The sequence below is a fragment of the Epinephelus lanceolatus genome, chromosome 9, assembly GCF_041903045.1.
Source record: "Epinephelus lanceolatus isolate andai-2023 chromosome 9, ASM4190304v1, whole genome shotgun sequence".
In the NCBI taxonomy this organism is placed as follows: Eukaryota; Metazoa; Chordata; class Actinopteri; order Perciformes; family Serranidae; genus Epinephelus; species Epinephelus lanceolatus.
In genome coordinates, this window is record NC_135742.1 from 6,817,286 (window position 1) to 6,843,708 (window position 26,423).

At 41.7% G+C, this 26,423-nt stretch overlaps 2 protein-coding genes across 2 annotated transcripts in view; both read left to right on the forward strand.

Annotated features, from left to right (window-relative positions):
- LOC144464340 (protein unc-13 homolog B-like) overlaps positions 1–26,423 on the forward strand; it is a 182,616-nt gene that overhangs the window by 99,753 nt on the left and 56,440 nt on the right. The window contains exons 10-11 of the mRNA XM_078171067.1: positions 10,082–10,384; positions 12,084–12,171. Coding sequence (XP_078027193.1) covers positions 10,082–10,384; positions 12,084–12,171 — 391 coding nt within the window. The remainder of the gene's footprint in view (positions 1–10,081; positions 10,385–12,083; positions 12,172–26,423) is intronic.
- LOC144464327 (uncharacterized) lies at positions 1,492–7,597 on the forward strand. Its single transcript, XM_078171055.1, has one exon. It carries the CDS (start codon positions 1,667–1,669, stop codon positions 7,595–7,597), a length of 5,931 nt encoding a protein of 1,976 aa, XP_078027181.1. The 5' UTR covers positions 1,492–1,666.

Genomic DNA, 26,423 nt, shown 5'->3' on the forward strand with positions numbered 1-26,423 from the left:
AGCAGTTTCGCTTGTTAATAAGCCAAGTGCAAGAGTAATTGCAAGAAAAGATTCTGTTGGTGTTCCCCTGGTAGTTGAACCAACACCATTGGAATCAGCATGCCTGAGGCAACCTCAAACCTTGATCACTGTGCAAAAGCAGCAAACCCTGGACAGAAACATTGTCCCTGTTCTGCATCAACCACTTCCCAGTGGTATAAAAGTGCAGTGCTCGAGTGTAAGTGACACCAGTGGTGTGTCGGAGTCCATTATCCAACCATATCCTCTTTCTACTGCTCCAGCAAACTCTGTTAAAGGCACATTAGATATGTCAACAAAGCCATGTATATCAGACACTGTGCTGAATTATTCCGATCCAGTATCACTTATAAGAACAAGGCCATCAAGCTTTGCATACTCTCAAAGAGATTCTGTTGGTGTTCCACTAATTGTGGATACACAGCCCTCCCAGGAGCAACCTAAAAGACAACAAACACAAGTAGGATCACAGAGAGAGATGCAACAAGGATTTGTGCACAGTGGATCTCAAGAAATAGATCAAAGAGCTTCAGCTCCTGCCAACTCCATCAAAAGCTTCGTAGACATGTCTCCACAACCACAGCAGAAACATTTTGAAACAGCTCATGATACCATGTCAACTGGAGCTGTGTCATTAGTCAGAAACATTTCAACTGTAAGGAGGGATGGTTCTGTTGGTGTGCCACTCATAGTGGAGCAGTCTTCACACCAACAAGGAATACATGCCTTGAGTGGAGTCACAACAACTGAGACACTGCATAGGCAGATATCTACCTACCACAACAATGAGGTCTTTCCTGGTTCAAGGACCACCCTCAAGGACACACACCAACAAAATAAACCAGTAGACTTCTCTTCAAAAGATAGCCTAGCTACAACTAATATTTCAAGTAATTACACTCAACCAGAGGATGGACAACCCATGAATTTCACTAATATCAAAGCAAAGAAAGAAAAACTTGAAAGAAGGCAGACAGGGAGGCAATTGGAAAAGAAAATAATACTGGGTATTATTGATCTAACTATGGATCCTCAAAACAAAACTACAGTTACTGATCTTCAGGATGCAAAGGATCTTTCCTCTCCTTGTGCATCTTCTCTGTCTCAAAGTAGTCTTTATGATCAACAGGAATATATGCCTCAAACCACTGTTAGGGAGGTCAGAGAAGATGCAACCATTTCCCAAACTCAGATGTCGCCACAACATATGGATTATTCCACTGATAAACAGGTCACAACCCAACCTGGAACACATTACAGGAGGCAGTCAGGAATAGGATTGTACTCTGCCCCAGTGAATACTGCAGTTCCTTTGCCGGTGCCTATTCAGTGGAAGATACAGCCTCCTCTGAATTTGGCTTCACAGGCTAAACAGGACAGTGCATCTGCTACAATCTCACTAAACAGTGCATATCAACAGGTTGAATCCAAGAAGTCTCATCAGTTGCCCCCAAACATACCTCAGCCCCAAACACAGCATTCAGTCCCACAACAGCAATACCAGCAACCTGGTGTGGAAATTGGTTGGACTTCATCCAGTGGTAGACCTCAACCAAAGTTGCAAAGGCAAGATACAGCTGTCCAGCATGGCAGGACCTATGGGCCCAAAATTCTTATCAAGCAGCCAACTGTGGAGAGCTGTGGGAGCATGGATGAAAGCCCATCATATAGTGGAGCAATTACAAATAATGAACAGGCATTGCCTCCTTTTTCTACCCAGCAACCATATGGAGGATTCCAAACTGTTCCTACCCCACAGTCTTTGCCTGCTTCAGTTATTCAGCAGGCACATGATAGAAACAGAACCGATCCTTCTCAACAGTCTTTTGATGTGCAGCCAGTGCACAGCAATGCAACTACAGATCGTTATGCAAAAGAACCTCTTCAACTTTCAAAACAACCTGATCCAAGCCAATGCCCTGTCACTGTTAAGCAATATCAAATACCAACTGTGCCCACAAGTACTGTGGCTCCAATTCAACATGTATCAGAGGTTGGTGCAATTACATTACAACCCACCACAAAACATGGTCCAATGCTTGTAAAACAAGTGAGGAGTAGTGATCTGAACCAGCGCTTTGGAGCTGAAATCCAAGGACGAGATGTATCTCAAACACCAGCAGGACCCACCTCTGTTAAGGGATTGATTTCATTATATAGTGGTTTTGGTTCACAACCTTCTGTCAGTACAAAACCAGTTGCTGTTACACCCCACATCGCTCAGACTGTGTCTATGCCTTCAGACCACAGAATGCACGTTACTCCAACACAGACCCCTGCTGTTAGCCATGTTGCAGTTACTTCTGATAAGGAAACAACTTCTGCATTGAGCACATCTCCCATGCACTGTGATGTTAAAAAGACAATTTCCCCAGAAACCCCTGCTGTTAAAATACCAGAGACAGATGACTTAAGACCACAATTGCCTGTTGTGTCAAGTTCTCTGGTGAGCACACCAGTACTTGTTAGTGACCAAGGTGGCTCTGCTGTTAAATTACCTGCTTCCTCACTATCTGAAGCATCCAACAATCAATCTGCAGCCATGCAGACAGAGTTGGTTGAAAAAGATTTGAGCCCTCAAACATCCTCAGTGACATCAACTCCCTTTAATGAGTCAACAGTGCATGGTTTCAGGTCTGTTTCTCAGGACTGTCAGCAACCACAGGCAACATTAAATTCAAGTCCAGCAAGAGAGACACCAAGAATAGAATTGGCCCATCCTGAATCTTCACCACCAGAAACCGTGACACCCAAAGGAATTCTAAGTGGAGGCAGCTCAGTAGAACCATTGTCAAAGGATGCATCTAGACCAATTACCGGAGAGGTCATCACAGATAACATGTCTTTATCTGAATCAGGCATGTCACAGCAGCAAACTTCAGAAGAGACCAAACAAACTATATTAACAGAGTCTGTCAGCACTGGATTAGGTGAGGTCTCTACTGTATCTGACATATTACAGGAGAAAATCAGCCAACCAAGATCAATCTACATTGGCATTAATGACTCAAAAGTACCTCCTGTTGATATGGAAATTGAACCAGGTGAACCAAAACCTTATATAAGACTACCCCATATTTTTGTGTCAGCAGCAAGTTCACCAGAAGAAGAGGCAGCTGAATACGAGTTTAGTCAGTGTAGCAAGCCTGAACTGCCAGAAGCCAGTTCTCCTGAAGATACCACTCTCACTGCAGTATCACTACCAGACCGTAAGGATTCTTCACCTGCTGATATTGTTGCAAAGTCTGATATACTTGAGGATGCGAGGGCTACAGAAATCTGTAAAGCCGAGGCATTCATTGAATCAGAGCAGGTCATGACCGATTCAACAGAGAGGCCACCTGCGCTGACAGCTGATTTAACCCATGCTAATGAGCATGACTCACAGCACAACCTGGCCACGAAAAACTCAACCATAGAAGCTACCCTATCAGAAGCTGAAATTAAAGCAGAGACCACTGAGATTTGTGAGGGGCCATTGGAGTTGTCTGCCAAGGACGAAAAATCAACAGCTCCAGACACAGCACCACTTGAAGTACTTAAACCTCTCAGTGATCTGGCCTGCCAGGTTGAAAACACAACTTCAGAGCCAGCACCACCACAAGGTGCTGAAATTCCTGAAGAGGTAGCCCACAAGGATGAAAGCACAATTTCAGATGTTGTATTACCTGAAGAAGTTCAGTCTCTTGATAAGTTGTCATCAAAAGAAGTACCCTCTGCCCCAGATGTAAAATCAACTGAAGAAGTTCAACAGCTTCATGACAAAACTGAAAGGAATTCCACTGTACCAGCCCCTGAGCCCAGTCCTGACAAACCTCCCACAGAAGAAATCACTACATCCAAGGAGGATAGTTCAGATGTCAAGGTTGATCAGCCCGAGGCTGAACAGCCTAATGAGCAACCAGGAAAAGGCATATTTTCTATGTTTAGTGGCTCGACTGCAACTCCACAGCAGCCATCCTCCCAAACTGGATTATCCATACTTGGTGGCATTCTTTCTGGTCCATCTACCAAAGACACTCCTGGCTCAGGGTTACTTTCAATGTTGGGTGGGTCAAATGCCCCATCTTCACCTGGATCTAATGACCCACAACCACCACTGTCAACCCAGCAAGAAACCCAGGGAAAAGGTTTATTTTCTATGTTTGGTGGATCCAGTAGTCAGCCACCACCCAGCCCAAGAGGTCCGACTAGTGGAAGTGAGCGACCCAGAGGTCCTCCACCCAAAGAATCTCCAGGCAAAGGCCTATTTTCCATGTTTGGTACATCTGCACCACAGCAACCACCTCCTAGAGGTCATCCTGGGGACGCCACACCAAGAGGACCTTCCACTGCATCTTCTATATTCGGTGGAATCCTCCCAGGTTCTACTACAAACAAAGAAACTCCTGGTGCAGGTTTGTTTTCCAAGTTTGGAGGCCTTGCCCAGTCCCAAACTGGACCTAGAATGCCCCCACCAGGAACAGGTCGTGCCCAGTCCCAAACTGGACCTAGAATGCCTCCACCAGGACCAGGTCGTGCACAGTCCCAAACTGGACCTAGAATGCCCCCACCCGGACCAACAGTTACACCACCAGGACCCAGAGATTCAGAGCCCTCAGGAAAAGGACTATTCTCAATATTTGGTGGACAAAGCCAACAAGCATCAGAAGCACATCCTGCAGCTTCTAAACCAGCTGAATCAGAGGGTGGTTTCAAAGTTTCCTCTGTGTTTTCACTTGGTGGGAATTCTGATGGTAACAAATCTAAAACAGGTTTTGGCCTATTTGGAATGTCTTTCATGGAGGAAACCAAGACAGAGCCAGAAACAGTTGTTCCTGTGAAGGATGAGATTTCCTCAGAACAAGTGAAACCCCCAGACACAAAAGAAGAAAATGTACCCTCTGAGCCTCAATCTACATCATCAGTTAAGGTGGAACTCCAAGAAGAGCAGGCATGCCAAGATGGTCAATATTCAACTTTGGACATCAACAAAGATAACAATGAAAGTCCTGTTCCCCTTACAGAGCCACATCTGGAGGTGGACAAAACTGCCACAGTGCAACAGCACTTTTCTCATAATGGAAATGCCTCAGTTGTGGTTGAAGCTTCTGTCACAGACATGCCAACTGTGATCAGTAATCTACCAGAGGAAGAGACACCACAAACTGTAAAACAAGTAAGTGAGGAACAGTCAGACATTCAAAGTGAATATAAAGAAATGAAAGATAGTGCAGAGACTGGAAAAGAAGTTGAAATTAAGAGCACTGGTGATGAAACTGACACAGCTGCCATCAAAAGCCCATTAGAAAAAACTGAAGACATGCAGATAATGAAAAGTGTTGTCCATTGTACTGACAAAAACACAACATCAGATAATGTGGGAGTGGAACAAGAGAAAGCTGTTGCTGAAGGAGAAATAACAATTCCAGTGATAGAAAAGCAAACTGAGGAGCCACTGGGAGTGGCTGGTGAAGAGCAAATGGCAGTTGCAGATGCTGAAAAATCAGCTGAGGAGCCTTTGAAAGTACATGTTAAAGAAGAAACAGCAGTCGAAGATGTGGAAAAATTAAATGAGGAACCTTTGAACGTGGCTAGTGACGAAAAAACAGTAGTTGCAGTTGTGGAAAAATTAAATGAAGAACCTTTGAAAGTTGTTGGTGACGAACAAGCAGCTATTGCAGATGTGGGAAAATCAATTGAGGTACCTTTAAAAGTTGTTGGTGATGAAGAAACAGCTATTGCAGATGTGGAAAAATCTACTGACGAGGCAACTGTAGCTGATTCAGTGATAGCAATTACAGAGAAACCTACTGCAGAACCCATTGTGGGTGGAGTTATAACAGAGACAGCAGTTTCAGAACCAGTAAAACCTATCAAAGAGGACTTGAAATCCATACCTGAAGAAACTGCGAAGGAACCAGTTGAGGCTAAAGTAGAGCTTGCAGAGGCTAGTAAAGAACCTGTGCATGGATTAGAGAAACCTGTTGAAAGTGGTAACTCCGTTGCAGTGATCTCCTCATCAGATGAGGGAAAAACTGTTGCTAGCAACTCACCAGAAATCATGACATCTCAAGCTGAGGGGCCTTTGAAAAGTCCATCGTTGGGACCTGCTAGTCCTCCACCACAGCAACAACAACAGCAGCAGCCTAGGCCAGGCATGGCTAGGCCACCTGGGCCACAAGGACAAAGGATGGGAACACCAAGGATGGGAGGGCCTCAGATGGGTGGCCCAAGAATGGCAGGACCAAGAATGGCAGGACCAAGAATGGCTGGACCAAGAATGGCTGGACCAAGACAGCCAGGACCACAGAAACCCCCTGAAGCAGCTCCATTTTCTGGCTTTATGTCCATGTTTTCTACCCCAAATACCCCAAGTAAACCACCAACTGTTGGTGGATTTTTTTCAAGTTCGCCTGGTTCATTTTTTGGGTCATCACCTGCTCCTCGTCAGCCACAACAACCACAGCAGCAACAACAACAACAACAACAGAAAAGCTCATTTTTTGGACTTCCAAGTAGCATTGCTACAGAATCCCTTACTAGCGACCTATTTGGTATATTCAAAGGTCCTGAAACTACAAAATCTGAGGAACATCAACAGTCTGGCACAGAGTCAGGACAGGGGGATCCTAGTGCAACAGTACCAGTCTCGGGGGGCACTGAAAAGACAGATGCAGAGAAGACACTCCTATCGGGAGATGAACATGTTAAAAGCTCTGAGGACTCTGAGGTACCTGAAAAAGGATTACTGGAGGAGGCAGAACGAAAAGACAAAACAGAGGGAGAAGAAAATTCTGTTACCGAATCCACCATGACAACGGCTTTACCTGAGAAAGAAGCCAGGAATGATGAGCATGAGCACTTAGAGGAAACAGGTTCTGCAGTGTCAGACAAAGTCCCACCATCCCCAGCTCCTGAAACCAAGGGCATGTTTGAAATACCAGGTTTGACTGCCTCTAAATTTGGCTTTATGTCTGTAGCTGCTGAGGGCACATCTTCTATTGGATCCCTTTTCTCCTCCACTCCACCTCCAGCCACTGGTACGAAGACACCACAGCCACAACAGACAGACGGTGGCCTCTTTTCTGGTTTTAAAAGCATTTCAGCTGGTATCTTCCAGGATGAAAAGCCAACTGGAAAGGAAGAACCATCATCTGGTCCATCTGTGTTTGGCATGAAACTTGGCTCAATGTTTGGGAACTCTGACCCTCCCAAAGCTGAATCTCTTCCTCCGGTGGTCACAGCCCAAGCTGAGCCCCAAAGTCCAAAACCTGCGGACGAAGCTTGCGAGCCAGAGTCTGATAAACTTTCCCCAGGTTCTGGAGAAACTGAAGAAGCCAGTGATACAGAGGGACCAACAGAAACTTCAAAAACAGGAAGCTGTGACACCTTAGCACAATCACCACAGTCTGACCTCCCCTCTGACCCAGTTTCCTTAGCAGAAGGTTTGGATAAACCCCAGGTAAAGATCACATCATGTGAGGCAGATAAGAGAGAAGTTGATACACCTGACACCAGGCATGCAGATCTGGGCACAGAGCAACCAAAGGACCTGTTGACAAAGGAAGTCACGAAAAGGCTAGTACAATTTGTATGATAAATGGTGTTGTCCGTTTATCATGGTGATGTAGACAAATGTCTAGCCCCTTACTCTTCCCTCCCATTCAGAGCTTTCCTTTTTACTGCATTTGATATCAGTAGATCTGTATTCACCTTCTTTACCTTACCTTTACCTTGACTTTAAAATCCTAGACATGTTAGATTTAAACATTTTTAGATTTACTTCATCCAAACCAATATCTGGTTTAGAATATAATTCATACCCACCTCACAGCCACACTGTAAATAAAATGATTTAGTAAACATCCGATTGAGAGTTTCATCATCAAAGCAGTAGGGAAGGAAATTATCACATCTGCATGAGTGGTGCTCAGCATTATGTGTTAATGTACTGGAGCTATTTTGTACTTACCGTACCTCAGTAATAGCTTTCCTGACAGTGATGGAAGTGCAATGAAAGAGGAAACTGATGGTCTTTATTTACGTTTCACTTGTGAGGCGTGTATAAAGCCCCTCCTTCCTCTGTCCCCTGCAGTGCTCTGAATTATTCTGCAAGCCTCAGCCAATTTGTTTATATGAATTAAAACTCTGATAGATTTATGATGGGGTGGCAGTGCACACCATGAAGGCAGCCGGGACACTGGAATAAAAGGACCAGTGAGAAGTAATTTGGCCTACAGCCAAGACAAAGTAAATCATGCCAGTTAAAGCACAGAGCCACTTTCATTGTTAGCAGTCTTAATCATCCAGCCACAGAGAACTCTTATTCACTCACCTACTTATGAGTTTCATCAAGCAGGTTAAGTGTATCCCTACTGCTTTAACAGAGTTCTTAACCTTTATGTTTCAGTCTTATTAAAAAGGTTAAAGAATTGTGAATAATGTGCATTTACCATTGTATGGTACATATATTAATAGATCCTGTAAATGTACTGTAGTAGAGGTAGGTGAATCAAAAAGGTTATTTCTTTGTCCTGCACTCACACACTGGCTTTTAGGCAGCGCCTTTAGAGCTGTGAAGAAAGTGTAATAGCTGGTCTCATTATCAACACAACGCTTTAAACATGCAGTAAGACCACTCTTCGTAGAGAGGGCTGAGGATCTCTCAGCCCTATCTTGACATGATTGTTAAAGAAATCTGCACTCAGCTTTTGTTATAGCTCAGTGGTTCTTCCAGACCCCCATTGGTAAGATTCCACTTCAGGGACCTCCATCTGAAAAGATTCTGGTTATTAGAGATGATTAAGACAAAAATGCTACAACTGTCAACTACAATTGGAGAGATAACCTTGGAGAAGGTGAAAACTATGATCAGAATAGTCACTCTTATGACTCTTATCATGTTGGGCTGACATCTATAATGAATTAGATAGCTAAAATAAACTATTCCCCAGTTTTGTAGAACCCCTGGAACTCCCTCAAGGACCCCTGGTTGAGTACCACTGATTTAGGGTGCTTTCACACCTGTCCTGTTTGGTTCGGTTCAGTCGAACTCAAGTTCTTTTGCCCCTAAAGTGCGGTTCATTTGGGCAGGTGTGAACACAGCAATCACACTCTGTTGCGCACCAAAACTGGACCAGGACCTTCATGAAGAGGTGGTCTCAGTCTGGTTACAAAGGAACCTAATTTGTTTGTGGTGAGAACGTGTTCCGACCTGGATCCGAAACAACTGCAGTCACATGACACATTGTTTGGGTTGAACATGAGCATGTTACAGTCCTGGAGGATTATTAATGTGCACCTCCTCCTGTACTGCCTTAATATGCACATTCAGCACATCCAATGCATCAAAACATTGTTTTCTAGTTGGAGCCGCGCCTCGTTTTCAAACTGTATGGTTTGACTAAAATGAACAATGACAGCAATATAGTCCACGATGAGCAGCGCTAAAATCAACCTGCGTAGTTGTTCCTCCATTGTGACATTAGAAAATGTCACATTTATCTTGCAAGTGTACTCTTCTTCAACGTTTTGTTTACTTCCTGGATTTTTCCCACATGGAAATTTTGACCAATCAAGAGCAGCTTTCTTGCGCAAGCGTTTTATCTGGTCCGCTTGTAAACGCTGCCGTGAGAACACGAACCAACTCTCGGCAATTATGCAACTTTGTAACAAAATTAGTCACTGATTCAGACCAAAGCAATACAACTCTAGGTCTGAAAGCACCCTTAGCGTAGCCAACAGAACCCTGTTAGTTTTCCCTGTTATGTGTCACCGTCCTCCCTGGATGTGATGATGATGAGCTTCTTTTACCCCCAGTTTTTGTTTTAATAAATAAATAAAGTTGTTTCCTTCCAAAATCACTGTTCCACACTAAAAGTGGATGTAAAGAAAAAGACATTTTCTGCTACAATAATTTTCTGATTATCTACATTTTTGAAAAACACATGAATCTCAAGTGGTGATTTCCTAAATTTCCTAAATTTTGGAATTCAACTTTTTGATTCTGTAATTACAGTATAAGTCCATGTTGCTTTCCCAAATCACCACCATATTCTAACTCTCTCTCATTTTCCTACAGCCCACCAGACAGCAGTCGCTTTGATTCATCAGGCAACCTTAGCCCAGCCAGCTCCCAGCTCAGTTCTGAGCCTGAGGAGCGCCGAGATCCAGAGACCCACCACCCAAGTGCCCTACGTCCTCCTCTAAGTAACCAGAAGTCTACCTGGGATGAGGAAGAAGAGGAGGAGGAGGAGGAAGAGGTTGAGAAAGAGCTACATCCACTACCAGAGCCTGGTTCCAACAAAGATTTGAAGGACTCGTCTGTCATCCTGCCCAGGTCGATCTTGGACAACTGTGATAACAAGACTCAGACTAAAATCAGGTATGGAAAAAATATACACATCTGGGTTTCAAAAAATGTACTGGTTTTACATTCCAGTGAGCACAGCCTAAAAAAAGGACTGGCCAGCTCACTCAATGTAAAGGTCCATGGTACAAGCAGGCAGTCCAAAAATGCATCCAAGGCATTCCTGCAGTATATAAAAATCCTTTATTGATTCAAGGATAAACCAACAAGTTTTGACTAGAGAGTTTTCATCAGCATTTTTAAAAAAAAATCAATGTCACAATACGTAACATTGAAATTCCTGTCTTTTTTCTTTCTGTAATACCAGGTAAATGGTTTTAAATGTTTGATGATTCATACTGCATTCAGGAGCATTTACAAAAGTTCACCCAATCAAATAAGACTTTGGTCCACTAGCTATCCACACTGGTCATATAAAACTGCACTTCATGGGTTGCAGTTGCTAACAGAGCAATATGTAGAGAGATGGGAAGACATGTTTGGATATATGTGGGAAAAAGAGGCAGAGGTCTCATTCTTTCATCTCTTCCTTGTCCTCCGTCTTATATAACAATGAAGGAGGCATGTGTGAAGCCAGTCCCCCTCCTCAGTAGTCCAATCGAATGCAAATGTTCAAATATTCTATTTCACTGGGAAGTACATCACAGTACAGAACCTAAAGATGGTCTAACTTCCTCTTCACTGGGACTTTAAGAGTTAGTTGGTGGGAAAACAGTGAGGGATTATGTGCATGAAGGTGGATGTGGAACGTTTACTTGTAATGTTCCTCAATGCATGAGTTGACGACGTGAATCCATCAGCACACCTTAAATGTAAATGTGACAACTTTGACAATCCATTAGTTTTTATTGTCTTAGAAGCACTAAATGCACAAACCCTCTATTTTTAAATATCCCATCAGCCAGTTCTATTTTGTTCTGAAAATGTCAGCGTGCAACCCCGTTCTGTGGATGATAAACGATGTGCAGACTGATAAAGAAAGAAATACAGTGAGTGCTAGGCGGAGCAGTGAGTGACAACAACCCTGCCCACATGAAAGAGAGCTGTTTGCGGTGGAAATGCTAGGGTTAAGGTACCATGTCTAAAGGGTTATTTTTGGTGTCAAAGGTACCATACCGTGGATGGAAATGGGGCTTATCGATCACATTCACACACAGTCACACACTGGTGGCCAAGGATACCATACATGGTGTCACAGGCTCCATTATCATTCACATGCACACACACACTGATGGAGCAGGCATCAGTAGCAATTTGGGGTTCAGTATCTTGCCCAAGTGAGATGCAGACTGAAGGAGCCTGGGATCGAACCACCAATCTTGTGGTTATGTAGCACTGACAAGGACCATAGCTCAGGGCAACTGGCATCTCCAGTTTTGGAAGGCAAAACAATGGAGCTAACTGACCCTCCTGTGATGTCCTATAGGATAGGTTCACATTTTTAAAAACTCAGCCTTGAAGCAATAGTCAGGTGCTTGTTGAATACAGTTTTGCACAGGAGGACAGATTTTGTCCCCCATAACTTCCATTGGAAGCATTTTGTGTTATCTCTGATGATTACAGCAAGTAAACACAGTTTCGTTCTTTGTTACGACAATAGTATTATTTTTAGACTGACTTGAAAAATCTTTTTACTGTTTTACTGTCAAGTGTGCCATCTTTTTGAAACTTCTCCCTTTGAAGCTGTTGATCTTTTTTGCTTCATCTCTCTCAGTTTCTTTGAGGATGGCCCTCCACCGTGCTCTCCTTCCAAAGTTCGCTGGCTGAAAGCATACAACAAAGTGAGAGTGCAGCTCCTTGAGGTAGGAAGGCTGGCTTTCTTTGCACACCCCAACTACTCTCCCTTTGTCTTTTTCTCTTTCTTACACAGTCAAACACACACACACACACACACACACACACAGATTTGCATATACATACAGATTCAGATATACAGGCACATGAACATTGCTCTTTCTCTCCTCTCTCGTGCAATTGTACTATCTCTACCTCTTTCCCCTATGGGTTGGTTGAGTTTTCAGTCATGCCACAGCAATTTACACCAATTTTGTGCTCCTTAAGGATTTCCACTTTGATCTGATAAACCTCTTTTGAGCATGGGTTTCTTCAGATCCAGCTATCACTCTGCTGTTACAGAAAGTTTTTAGTTCCAAGGCATGGAACTGTGAATTAAAATGACCCCTCAGATTATAGTAGCAAACTCCTGGGGGTGGATTACAGTTAACCGTGGTGTTGGGGTCTGTATAAGTACTGCAAATGTCACAGCTATCTGTTGTGGCTTTTTCTTTTCAATGTCATTTTGTGTAAGTCATTCTATGAACTAATTACTAAAACATTGTGTATGTATCCTCATACCCCTCAAAACCCCTTAATATGGCAAACTCTGCTGCCTTCCCTCACCTTGTCTTAGGCCGTTGCTATCGCACAGACCCTTGAGGTCTGATTGTGTTTTCCCGTTAAGGTTGTGTGCACAACTAATAAAAACACTGGATGTAGCTTTTCAAAATTTCTTGAAGGCCATGCAGGAAAAACAAAAAAAATAGAGAGATACCAATTTGAAAAATACTTGGACATTGTAACAAACACTGAACGGAAAGACCAAATAATAGTGCATGTGGTATGTTAACTTGACATCTCACAAAAGTGGAGGATGAAGACTGTTTGTCGTTCTCTATGTCTGTGGAGAGAAGGTCTCATCAGACACATCTCACGTCTACACTATGTTTAAACTCTTGAAAGATATAGATTTATTTGCAATCTAATTGTTCCACAGTAGAGATCTATAATCAAAGTTAAAAGGAAGGTAGTCTTAAGAATCAAAGAGGATGTGGCTGGTAGAGTCAGGCTCAGGGCTTTTGTTGCTTTTTGGTCCCCATTCCCTAATTTCCTGTCATCTCTCCTTTGACAAGTCTGTACGACAGGCATAAAAAGCACCAAAATACTTTAAAAGAATTAGAGAGGGTGCAGAATGCCTTGTTTTGGGGTTGCAGGACAAAACAGGGATTGTAATCTTTACTGTAATCTCTTGCTGTGTCCTTGAACCACTCACTGAATAAGCCAAAAAAAAAGAGTACGAAAATTTTGTGCCATTTTGTGACATCCATTGATTTTTGCAAAGTACAAATCAAGTATTTACTCATTTCATGTTGTATCCTAAGTGCTATATCGTAGGCAACTGGACTTGGTTGAGTTTCTTGAAGATGTTTCACCTCTCATCCAAGAAGCTTCAGCTCTAACGGACTGGTGCAGAGTCGCAGGCTTTAAACTCTGTGTTGGTGTGAACCCTTACAGAGTCGTTAAGGTCACATGTGAGTCGTTGACCCACCTGGCCATCTTGTGTGTCGTTAGGCTTAGATGGGTCCAGGTGTGAATGGGTGTTAAGTCATCTAGGGAGGGATCCCAAGATTGCATTGGAGGTGGTTTATAAGTGGTGTCGCAGGCCAGCCCCTCTGTTTAATGATGGTTGTTCGAGATTGACGTAGATAGCTTCTTTCTTGCCTCTTTCAAACCGTCTGTCTTCTCTGGCCAAGATGTGAACATTGCTGTCCTTGAAGAGCCCGGTCTCGCTCTTAAGTCATCAAAATCCGGCACTTGGGCAGTGACTTGCAGCATCAGAAACCAACAAAAAAGGTGTCCTTTAACGTTGACATGATACCCGACTGGTTGCCATTATAGTTCAACCGCACCCAGTGGTGTCAGGGGGAAACGTGGCGGGACAAGGATGAAAGTCAAGGTAGTTTAAGTCCAACTGGGGCGGGCAGGAGAGATGGTGGATGGGTTTTCTAAAGCCCTGTTCTTTTTTCCTAAACCCAACCACATGTTTTCATTGCCTAAACCCAAGCAGTTTGTTGAAGGAAATCGGATGTGAATCTTAAAAGAAGACATTGCATGTAACAGGCAGAACTTGACACAGTGTCCCAGAACGTCAACAACCAACGCACCCAGGGTACCTTGCAATTTGTACTGGACATAGATGTCAATATGTGACGAGGTCGGAGTGATTAAGTGTTGCCTCAGAGATGTCCCTTCTCCTTTAGACTTAAATGGACAGCTGAGTCTTGACCTGAGGAGCCAGCTTGCCTGTGTTGTGCCATGCGCTTGTGGAGTGGTTGTTCTGTTTCACAAATGTAAAAATCTGTGCATTCATCTACTGCACGAAAGTATGAATGTTGGTCCTTTGACCAGAAAACCTCTGACTGAAACAAACAAAAAGTTTTTTTCCATGGACATTCAGGGAAACCAGGAGATAAAACCTTGCATACACACAGCTGGACACACTCACAAACTTGTTTTTTAACGACTTGTGTGAAAATATTACGCTGACATAGATTTATCCATTGGATGTCTATTTTAACCCAACCCAACCAAACCCTTTCCTTAACTCATCCAGGTGTAATCCTAACTTTAACCCTGAAACACAATGTAATTAGTACACACACACACACACACACACACACCACTGCAAGCCAGGCTTTGATTACATGCTGTCTGGAGATGAACTGTTACCCCTGCTGCCCCTCCTGTTGGCTCCTCCTGGTGTGATTGGTCCAATCTATTCATCTCTGATTACCTTTGAGCTGAAACCCGTATCTATTTGTTTTCCTTGCACCCCCAGACCAATTTTTCCACACTTGAAAACCACTCTCATGTCCATTTTTATTTAAAATTACAATCTGTTGACATGGACTCTTAGAAATCTCATTTGTTTCTTATCGAATAGAGGGAAACAAATTAAGCTCTGAGCGGAATTAAATCTCGAGAGTTTGCTGACTTGAAAACATAGACTGACAAATAACACAAACTTAATTCAGTTGAGCTACCAAGAACAAGGGGACAAGTGGGTTCAGGGCCCTGTGTTAGCAAGCATCCACGTTATTGAAGTGTCCTTGAGCAAGACACAGAATCCCTGTTGTCCAGTGGCTCCTCCTGTAATCTGACCTACCTGATAGAGTGCTGAGAGAAATGAGAATTTTCCTACTGGGACCAGTAAACTGTTAAATAATTTATGACTCTTCTCCCAAGAAAGACCCTCCGATTGCTTAAACAATAAACCTGGTGGTCTGTCCGTCATGAATCCCATCCCTCTTTTTAAACAGTCCCTCTCAAGAGGCAAATATCAACGCACCTCAGACAAGTAGTTGCACTGTTATGAGACAGAGTCATACGTTTTCAAGGTGATGGGTCAAGAACACAGAAATGACAGCAGCATTTACTTACCAGGCAGAGGTGGTCTAAGGACAGATTTATTGAGTAATATTGTAATATTGGATGTGTAGGATTGACAGTGTATCTCCGTCACTGCTGCATCAAGTTTTACTTATTTTTATGTCTGTCTCTTGTATCTATATTTTCCAATTTGGAATTGCTGAAGTACTGCCATAAATTCTATCACTTATCTTTTTGTTGAAGCGACTTGAACTTCCTCATATATGTACTGTTAGCAATAAAAACCAGTCAGATTTCGCGGTGGCTCATTTCTAGATAAATGTTGATTAATGTCAACATCCAGATCTTTGGTCATTTTGTGGTTTTATTTGATTTTAAATCAGCAAAGTCTTGGCTTTCAGTGTATACATTTTTCATTGCCATATTCAGACGGTAAATAAAGTTTTAAATCTTGTAAAGGCGTGATAACAAGCTTGCAGCAAACACTTGGATGGTAAATGGACCTGCATTTATATAGTGCCTTTCCAGTCATCCGACCACTCAAAGCGCACTGGTGGTTGAGGCTACCATCAAGGTGCCCCCTGCTACTCAGTTTTTTTTTAACACACTCACACATGGAAGCATCATTGGGAGCAATTTGGGGTTCAGTATCTTGCTCAAGGATACTTCGACATGCAGACAGGAGGAGCTGGGGATCAAACCGCTGATCTTCCTATTGGTGGATGACCCGCTCTACGTCTAAGCCACAGCTGCCCCGAAATTTTCAATAAACAAAGTCTTGTCTTTAAGAATATTAAAACCTCTTAAAACCCAGTGGGTGGCCAGGTATGACCAGCTTGAACTGGTTCTAAGCAGCTTAGCATTGCACATCAAAATATAATGTTGAAACTTTTGTCAGTATGGATATGCTACAAGTTGATAGCTTGGTTAGATTCTTCACAATTCAATCATTCAGTTCAGTTTACGGAAACCCTGAGCACTAAAGAATCAATTCAGATTTACCGGCATGGTAAATTACAGAGATGGAAAAAAGTACTGACTCCCTACCTTTGAAGCGGTCAGAAAGTCCCAGTATTGTACATCCATCCATCCATCCATTTTCATCCGCTTATCTGGGGTCGGGTCGTAGGGGCAGCAGGCCGAGCAAAGCACCCCAGACATCCTACAGCGGGAGGCGCCCAGGAGGCATCCTAGTCAGATGCCCAGACCACCTCAACTGACCCCTTTCGACGTAAAGGAGCAGCGGCTCTACTCCGAGCTCCCTCCAGATGTCCGAGCTCCTCACCCCATCTCTAAGGCTGAGTCCAGACACCCCACAGAGAAAACTCATTTCAGCCACTTCTATCCGCGATCTCATTCTTTCGGTCACTACCCAGAGCTCATGACCATAGGTGAGGGTTGGGACGTGGATGGACCAGTAAATCGAAAGCTTTGCTTCCCAGCTCAGCTCCCTCTTCACCACGACAGACTGGCACAGCGCCTGCATCACTGTAGATGCCGCATCGACCCGCTGATCCATCTCATGCTCCAGTCTACCCTCACCCGTGAACAAGACCCCAAGATACTTGAACTCCCTCGCTTGAGGCAGTAACTCTCCCCCAAACCGGAGAGGGCAATCCACCAACATGCCCCAGTGCATGCTGGAGGTCACAATGTGATGGAGCCAACAGAACCACATCATCATCAATTATTTATATTACTTTAGTGGGTAAGGGTCCATAACATGGATCCTAGTTGTGAATGTTGTCGTGTGAAGTCAGTTTCTAACTGTATGCTCACTTTATTCGTCAAACAAAGAGTTCTACGGACAGTGTCTTTGTCTCTGTTTGATACTCTGTTTGATACACTGAAGAAGGCTTAGGCCGAAACACGTCTGACTGAGTGTTGCCCTATTAAATTATACATTTTGACCTTTTTTGTCTTTTATGAGTGGTGTTGCCCACAAGTTTTTGGAATCATTCTGCAACTTGCACCCATTGTTTATTTAAAAATATTGGAGTTGTGTGTCCTCCTTCCCTCAGCTTCTACGGACATAAACAGTATTTTCTTATCTTCCTGCACAGTGTTGTTAGATATGCTTGTTTTTGTTACCTTGCTGGCGACAAAATACAAGTGTCCCCCAGCTTTTCTGTGTACCTTTCACTCGGGGGACAGCCCCTGGAGTACGGCATCAATCCCAGTTTGGAAGGCCAGTGGGCTCTGTCATGTATCTTTGTAGCCATGGTACAGCAAGTTTTTAAGACCCTTTTCTCTAAACCATGGCTTGGTGACAGTCATTATGTAATGCAGTATATTTTTCTTGATATTTAGAGAAACAATCCTGATATCATTGGCTATGAAGCTCCTCTTTCCAACAGTGTAGAAAAGTTAAATTGTGTTTCAGGGTCAGTGTGTCTGAAAATGATGGAGTAACTCACATATATATCCTCTATTCTTGAGGGAGGAGCGCTCCAATATATTGTTTTCTCTTCAATTTCAGTTCTTCAAGCTGAGCAGCAGACAGCCCTTTCTGTTACGCTCCATTACTTCCTAGACACAAACAAGACATCCCCTAAATAGCCCAGCATCAGGTCTTATTTAGCAGGAATTTGTTCAGATCGGTTTAACTGCAGTTAAGTTAAATGAGCACACATTTTAATGTGTCAATATTAAATGAAAAACAGTGGGCTCAGTAATTAAACCCCACAGTGTTCTATGGTTAATGCAATGTAGATGTTTACGTTCAACTGTTTAAATTACATATGATCCAAACTGAAATAACATTATTGTTCAATTTTGATTTGCAGATCTGACAAGTCAAGTATGTGTTGAAGTTCTCTTACTGCTCACACACTCTGAGAAGCAGTATTTAAACAAACTGTGTTAGGAACGAGCTGCTTGTGCAAGGGTATATGAAAACGGCAGTAACATCACAATAAGGTTGATTTTAAAGTAGGTTTTCAGTAATTCTGATTACTGCTGCCTAGTGGGGCCAGTCTGTACCAGCAGAACAAAGAGACTATAAGAAGACCACCACCTCCATACAGGTGAGAATGCATCCTCTGCTGCTGCTGCCGGCCACTTCAGCACAGATCTGAGAGAATAATTAGCTCACGCAGTCTTGAGCTTCTTATCAACAATAGATCATTTCTTTAAATGCCATCTTTGATCTTCAAGATCCAGGAAGGAGGGCACAGCACCTTTCATGACCAATTACACAAGCGTTCTTCTGTTCTATGCTGATTAGGCTGTGCTCTCAGGAGGGCAGTTTGGGGGGTTTCGTGTGTGTGTGTGTGTGTGTGTGTGTGTGTGTGTGTGTGTGTGTGTGTTTGTTGTTAGCACACACATGCTTTTTTAAGTTTGGTGATCAAGTGTAGCTTATCAAAGCAGTTTTAGGTCAAAGGTTTTGTTAGATATGGGAGAGCAGCAATGATCAGTCATTGGGGAGAAGATGTGACTGGAGCAAGGAAGGATTTAACTGTTGCCTCAAAAGCATTTAAATAACTGTATTTCATTGTGAAGCACATCCTTATTATATATTTAAATATGGTCATTGGTATGCTGTTGAATGATGTCTTTTGGTCTTCAAATCACCAAATCAGAACTTAAGTCTAAAAGACAAAGGAGACGGAGTTACTTCCAACCGCAGGAATCTCTGAACACTCAGTGTTTTATCTTCACTCTTTGTTTCAGAGGCCAGTTACCATAAAGGGTATTGTAGGTGCATTCATTGAGCTGAATGTTGATTGACTGATTATATTAGACAATTTCATCTTTGTAAAAAGAAAAACACCAACCCAGCAAAGGGCGTGGGTGCTTGCATGAAAGAAAAAGTCAGGATTAAACAATAACGCTCCGTTTTGGTCCCTTTGGGGATTAGGGGTGTGCAAGTGAGTGGTACAAGATACAGAGGCATTAACCATAAAAACAATAATGCAAGACAATTGTGACCTTTGCCTACACTGTCAATTCATCAAGTCATTCCCTATAATTCAGTATCCTACAGTGAATATTGTCAGAGCCGACTCTTTAGCACCAGCTTCAAACCTCCAAAGCTGTTTACACTAAAACCTGGGAGGAACAAAGTAGGGTGGACCTGCCCCTAGTGGAATGGCTGTTAATATCCCTCACCTGTATAAATGATTTTTTAAGTAGTGAGGAACAGAGCAATGCACATTGGTTTATTTAGTTTGTCAGTGAGCACATATATGTGTATAAAAAGGCAGTAAGAATTTAAAAAGTTTGAACATTGTGCAGGAGAGCTAAGACGCCAAATATGGCACATTAAGATACCACCTCTTTTAACCCTTTAAACCTGAACAAATTGACGCGAGTCCAAAACACAAGAAAAAGGCAATGAGCAACTTTACAAGAAATGACCCAAAAATTAACAGGAAGTTAGTCAAAGTTACAGGAACATTTATTGAAAAATAGTAAAACAAAAAAAACAAAAAACAAGGAATGACCTGGAAAAAAAGAATATATGCATTTATAGAGAGGAGGATACTTTTTCTCTTTCATGATTTTTAAAATATAGTTTTAATTATTATAAATACATTTTCAGGCATTTTTCGTAGTTTTTTTATATAATAATTTTAATAAAAATAATTGATTTATTATTATTATTATTATTATTAATAATAATAATAATAATAAATAATAATTATTGTTAATAATATTTTTCCTTGCCACATTTTGCAGTTTTCTTCCAATCTGTGGGACATTCCTTGCCAAGTTGCCATTGCCCTTTTTTTTGTATGATTGTTAAAGAAATCCAACCAATTTTCTCAGGTTTCAAAGGTTAAAATTCATGTGAAAGGTGTTTGAATGCAGCTCAAGATAACTGATGTCTATCCGAGTTTGAAAGGGTTAAATAGCAATAAATATATATAAAAACGAAAAAGGGTAAAACAAAGATTTCGTAACTGATCAAAGGTTTATGACTAAGCAGTAATACAAAAGTAAAAAAATGTATAAATTACAAAAACATTGGAGGATGAATTAACAAAATGTTAAAAATCTTTGCATCCCACCATGCACAGCTTTATCTGAGAGACTCTGTCCTGTGCTTTCTACCACCCAAGGCTCTCAAAATGAGACATACCAAGGTGATTTTTAATTGGGAAATAAACAGTATTCCTTAACTACCCTTTTGAGAAATCTGAAGTCAGTTTTAAAGTATGAAGTCAGCCCTCTGGTGCCATGAACAGCAGGCACAGTCAAAAAAAGGCTGGACAAGAGCTCCTGCCAAGGTCACCATTGCTTTCATGTCCAAAGTTTTGACATTCTGGCTAAAAAGCATGTTCTTTGATTGACCTTGGTGAGCACCTTCTCAGCCCGTCCCACTGCTGACATAAGGCTAACAGCACACAGCCAAGGTAATTGGATGACTCCTTAGCTGTAAAGGCTGTTGTGTTATCACTTTGATAACAGGAGTCTCAGTGTCTGCATTTTTCCTCCTTCTCAAGATTCAAATATATTTTTACATAGCGGCAGTGTAGAAAAAAATTAATACAAGATCCAGTGTTACTGAAGTTTGGAAGGTGGAGGATGGATAAAGGTTTGCCACTGGTTTGCATGTTTTTCCCATAAGGACAAAAATAGTCTTTCTGTTTCTGTAGCCAGTTTGGGAACACAGCCTTACCTTTGTTTATGATTAGGGTGTCACTGCTGCAGTGGGTGGCAGGTTTGTGTGGTTGCACTGAAATAGTACAGGCTGTGGTCCCTGTCACATAGCAAGCTCAAGATTTTGTTAGCTCCATGTCGACTTTACAAACCTCACAGGAGTACAAACTGTCTAATAATATTGTCTTTAAATGTGACAGCTGTAACCTGGCTGTTCTGCTGCTTTTATGATCTTTGATTGTCGGACAAAGGTTATATGTCCATGGTTATAAGTACATGTTGCAGAACTATGCTGATGGATTTGAATTATATTCGTTAAATAGAAAAGATGATCTGATTTTCAGATTCTGTTAATGATCAGGGAATGACCTGGCCATTAGTGGATTACTGTATTTTCAACACTCATCATGCAGCACACAGTGTTAAAAGGAAGGTACAAATCATGGGGCTGTCTTCAGGTCTGAAATTCAAAGCCATTGTGGAAGTGCCTTTAACTTGCATTCTTGCTAATGGCCAGCAGGGGGCGACTCCACCGGTTGTAAAAAGAAGTCTGATTGTATAGAAGTCTATGAGAAAATGACCCTACTTCTCACTTGATTTATCATCTCAGTAAACATGTTTTTTCATTTATGGGCTAAATCACTAGTCTCGAGTCTTCTTTGATACAGCATCATGTTCATTTTGTAAATAATGGTTCTGTTCAGAATATAATAGACCATAAAGCAGTGTATGCTTTAAGCAGGATTTATACTTGTGCATCAGCTCTATGCAGAGCCTATGTCGTAGCCTACGCCGTTGTATGAGTTTATACTTATGTGGTGGTGTGTCTGTGTCGCTCTGCAGTTACACCTCCAAACCACTAGTCAGCAGTTGGGTTTCTGTGAAGTGCTGTAAAGTTTAGTTGATTCAAAACACAAATTAAACACACATTAAACATGGCTTAATAGACACAATTTCAAAAGTACACATATCTGCTTCACTATAACTCACAGCATTCACAGATAAAGCACTTGTCTTTATCTGGACACATTTTCCCCACAAATACAACATGCTAATGTTTTTAGCACAAGCAAATGGCATTTTACATTGTATAAATTAGCCTAGCAGCTAACGGACTTTTCCTCTTCTCACATGAAGCCAGGGGCAACAGCAACATTGAACAAAGATAATAAAGAAACTCGGCTCCATAACAACTCACAAGGTTCGCTGACAAAACAACTGTGTTATACTAAATATATTTTCCAAACAAATACAACATGCTAAAGTTATTACCGCCAGCCTATGGCATTTTACATTGTAGAAATTAGCCTAGCGACAAGCGGAGATTTCCTCTGCTCATATGAAGCCAGGATAAATCACACACACAAGACTTAAAATGTTATTTTTGTGGAGGCTTTATTGTCTTCACAATTTATTGTTTCTTATCTGTGAATTTAAAGCTTTGTTTCCACTGAGGGAAATGGTTTCAGCTTACAGAAATAGACAGGAGGTCTACATCACCCTAAAGTGTAGTTACATTCATGAGGAGGTGCATGTCAGGCTACGATGCAGAGCCTATGCCGTAGGTACAGCATTGATTTGATGCAGAAGTACAAATCCCGCATTAGGGCATGGATATTTTATAATTGACAAGTCACTACCATGGCAGTGTCTTCAGGTTCTCAGTAAGATCTACTTCTGGCTCCTAAAAACCAAAATGGTGATGACCGATATGTCAAACTCGATGCTTCAAAGCCATAACAAAAGGTTCCAAATCAACGGGTGATGTCACGGTTGCTATGTCCAATTCTTTTATGTAGTCTACGTCACAAATGTTGAGATTCAAATGTTTTTTTTGTCAGAAGATCAACCTCTTGGAAGACGGATCTTAAACTTTTACATTGCAGCTATGCATGTTGGAGAAGTTGTCAGTGTTGTCACTTAATTGGGCCGTAAATATTTTTGTAACATAGCACATTGCATCAGTGGTTCCACGAGACTCAACTTGAAAAAAAAAATTACATTTTTTTTTTATCTGATCTTTTTTTTTTTTTTTTTTTTGTCTTGTCATAGTTGACTGATTCTGCACTCCTGCAAACACATTTCAGCTCTGAGGGACTTTATGTGATTGCCTTGTTACAGAGAAATGATGACCTCTCTGCCCTAAACAGCTACTGTTGATGGTACAACTTGTCCTCATTAAGTGGTAAACAAAAACAACAAACTTGTAATTTTGGTGACCTGATGTTTCAATCCACTTTCTGAAGTCGAGACACACTCAAACACAAAAACAACAAAAATAAAAGATAAGAACAAAACAGTTATGCTCCCAAAACAATAGGGAAAAGAAAGACTCAGTTGAAATGTTCCAATTTTATCTGACAGCTGCTTAAAAATTGAGTAGGAACTTTGGTTGGAGTGGCAACAACAGACCTCTCTGCAAAAGGCTCTAATTAGAAACTGCATTAAGTGTACTGTTTTTATGATGTTGCAGGGTAATTGTAGTTGAATGAAACACACTGATAAATAAAAACAGAACAAAAAATGTTTTTACCCAGTCTTTGGCAAACGAGATTGGTGTTATCTTATACTGAGAAACAACATGAGATAAAGCACTCGTGGGATTGAGCTACATAAAGGTCTCACAATACTTTGTACATTTGTATTAAACATCAAAACATGTATTCAGATTCTCATCTCCAGTTCTCACTAAAGAAACAATGAAGTTCAGTTCAGTTCAGTTCATTTATTGGTCTCCTGAACTCGCTGCACACAGCAGTGCGAGATTTACGGCTCCTGCTTTACTTTACATTCCCCACTTAGGTGGTCAGCAGCGTTTACTTGCAACAATCACCAGAAGAAAATGTTCATACGTTTCGAAATTGACGTTTCTAAATTGATGTAATATGTAAGCTGACCTTGTCATCGGAGGTGGAGGGGAAAGTGAATGGTGTGTAACCTAAGTGAAATGCCTGCCAAGCTGCAGACCGCTGTTTGAGATCACTAACAACAAAATCTTTGAAAGTCCTTGCTGTGTTTTTAGCTTTTTAGCCCCCAAATGTGGGTGTTTTTTAAGGCCCAGACATTTTTAAGGCCAAACCGACATCAAAGAACTAGCGGCGACGAGAGCTCAGTCGCTAAAAACAATAATCTTACCTTATATAACACTTTTGTTTAGATCTCACTCCCTCTTGACTCTATTTGTTTGCTTTCCTCACTTCTGTTTCTCTTCTGGTGCACTGAGCTTAACTGCCAATCAGAGTGATTTCATTCACCAACAGGCTCTGCCGTCTCTGACTCCGATTCAACATACCGAATCGACCAAAGATAAAAGCTGACAGAGGCCAACTAGTGCCAACGTTGTGAGACAAACCACAAAACCCTGGGTGACAGACGTTCACGTACTGATGGCCTTACACTGACCAATGGCTGGCTTGGTGTGTTGGGGTCTTTGTGACCTGTCACTATTTTTCCAGCGGGGATAGTGGTAAGAAAAGTGATTGTTTTTTTGCCAAGACAGTGCTGTGTTTCCAGCCAGGATTGTGCCCCCAAAACCGAGTGGTTTGAGCCCAAAACATGATCTCGTCCTAAACGTAATCAAGTGGTTCTTGTGCCTAAATCTAATCACATGCATTGGTGAAATGTTATCCGCTGGATAATAACGTGCAAATGTAACATATCCATGTTTTGCAGAAACATACAGTGCCAATTTTTTTCTGGCAATGATGCTCAAAATTCCGGGGCAGATAATCTACGGAATCTCTCTCGATTTTGAAACTGAATGTCACAACTTTTTAGTGCATTGGAGCCTTTATCTACTGCAGTAAACTCAAACTCCGCTCTATAACATTATTTATGACTTTATGCTGTTTTTTAAAGCATTGCAATTTTAAAGTTAAGAGTATTTTAAACCAATAGTTTGTTTGCTTTGATCTGAATCACTGAATGAGTACTTAAACTTCCCAATGTGTTTTCTCCTTGGTTCATTTTCTTCTCACAGAAAAAGTTTAAGCACACCAACTTATGCTTCACTAAAAACCACGTGAGAATGTTCACTCCACTTATTGTTTAGATGTGTCGGGGGCAAGAGCAGGACACTTAACAAAGGCAGAAGGTCTTATCTATCAAGAAACACTCAGATCAGATCAGACCTTGATTTTATTTTCCGTCTTGCTGCCAGCAACTGTCGATTTTGCCTTTTAGCTCAAAGTGGCAGAGTACAGCTTGAAGTTGGGTCATAGGTCGGACTCTGTTCCCAGTAGAATTCTTTTGTGATGGGACTGAAATCATTTACTCTAAGGAGCATTGGTCTGTACCCATTCCTGTGTTCAGATTTGCCCAGGTAAACCATACCAAGTCTTCTGGGTGACAACAAACCAACAGTGCAGGTCTAAAAGAAACCATTATGTCAAGATATGATGTGCCTGTCCACTCTTTCTCCAATAAATCTAATAACAAAGTTATAATGTTCCCACAACTTGAACCTCTTTGATAGTAGTTCAACATTCTGATGTAAGTTTGCAGTAAGATATAACGTGCAATATAAGTTCAGAACACATGGACTGAGCGTCTCATTAAAATGAAACTCCAGAGAACTGAATGACCAGAGAAATGGAGACATAAACGAGAACTTGTCTGTTTGATTTACCCTGCAGTTTCATTCCCCTACAAAAAAACCAGCACATTTATCTGAACAAAGGTCCCAGTTTTGGACATGCGTGAAAGAACTGGAGCGATGTAAGCATGAGCTGAGATAGAGGAGGCAACTAAGGGATATTACACATGCCCCGAAAAGCAGGGCATTGTCTCATCTTCTCCTTACGGCAACAAAAACCTCTCTGAAGACAGAGTCATTAACATGAATATTATCACTGCAGACGGAGCAGGGAGAGAAAGGGAAGGAGAGAGGTGGAGGAGAGATGAAGGGAGGCATCAAAATCCGAGACAGACTATTATCATGTCTTGATGTGTGGGTTTGCTGCTATTGAATCAACAAATGTTGACACAATGCAGGTTGTCTCTGTGCTTTTAAAAAGTTTGATGTAAAGAACGACAAAGCAGGACTCTTCTTTGTCATCTTTTCATCTGTTCTGCTGCAACTGCATATTTTAGTTTTATGGTTCTTTAAAGTTATTCTCCACTTAGAATTTATTTTTTTGATTAACCTGTAGAAGTTTGTTGTCACAGTTGGAAGTCATGTTCACAGAACTTAAATTGTAGGAACTAACAGCTTACTAACTGCTGTCTATGCTCTGTGTCTCAAATATTCAGAATGTACCCAGAGACCCAGCTTCTGGAGGAGAAC

Bases quoted from the DNA above. Each gene is read 5' to 3' on its own strand.
- LOC144464327 (XM_078171055.1), top strand. From the start codon at position 1,667: ATGGATGAAAGCCCATCATATAGTGGAGCAATTACAAATAATGAACAG.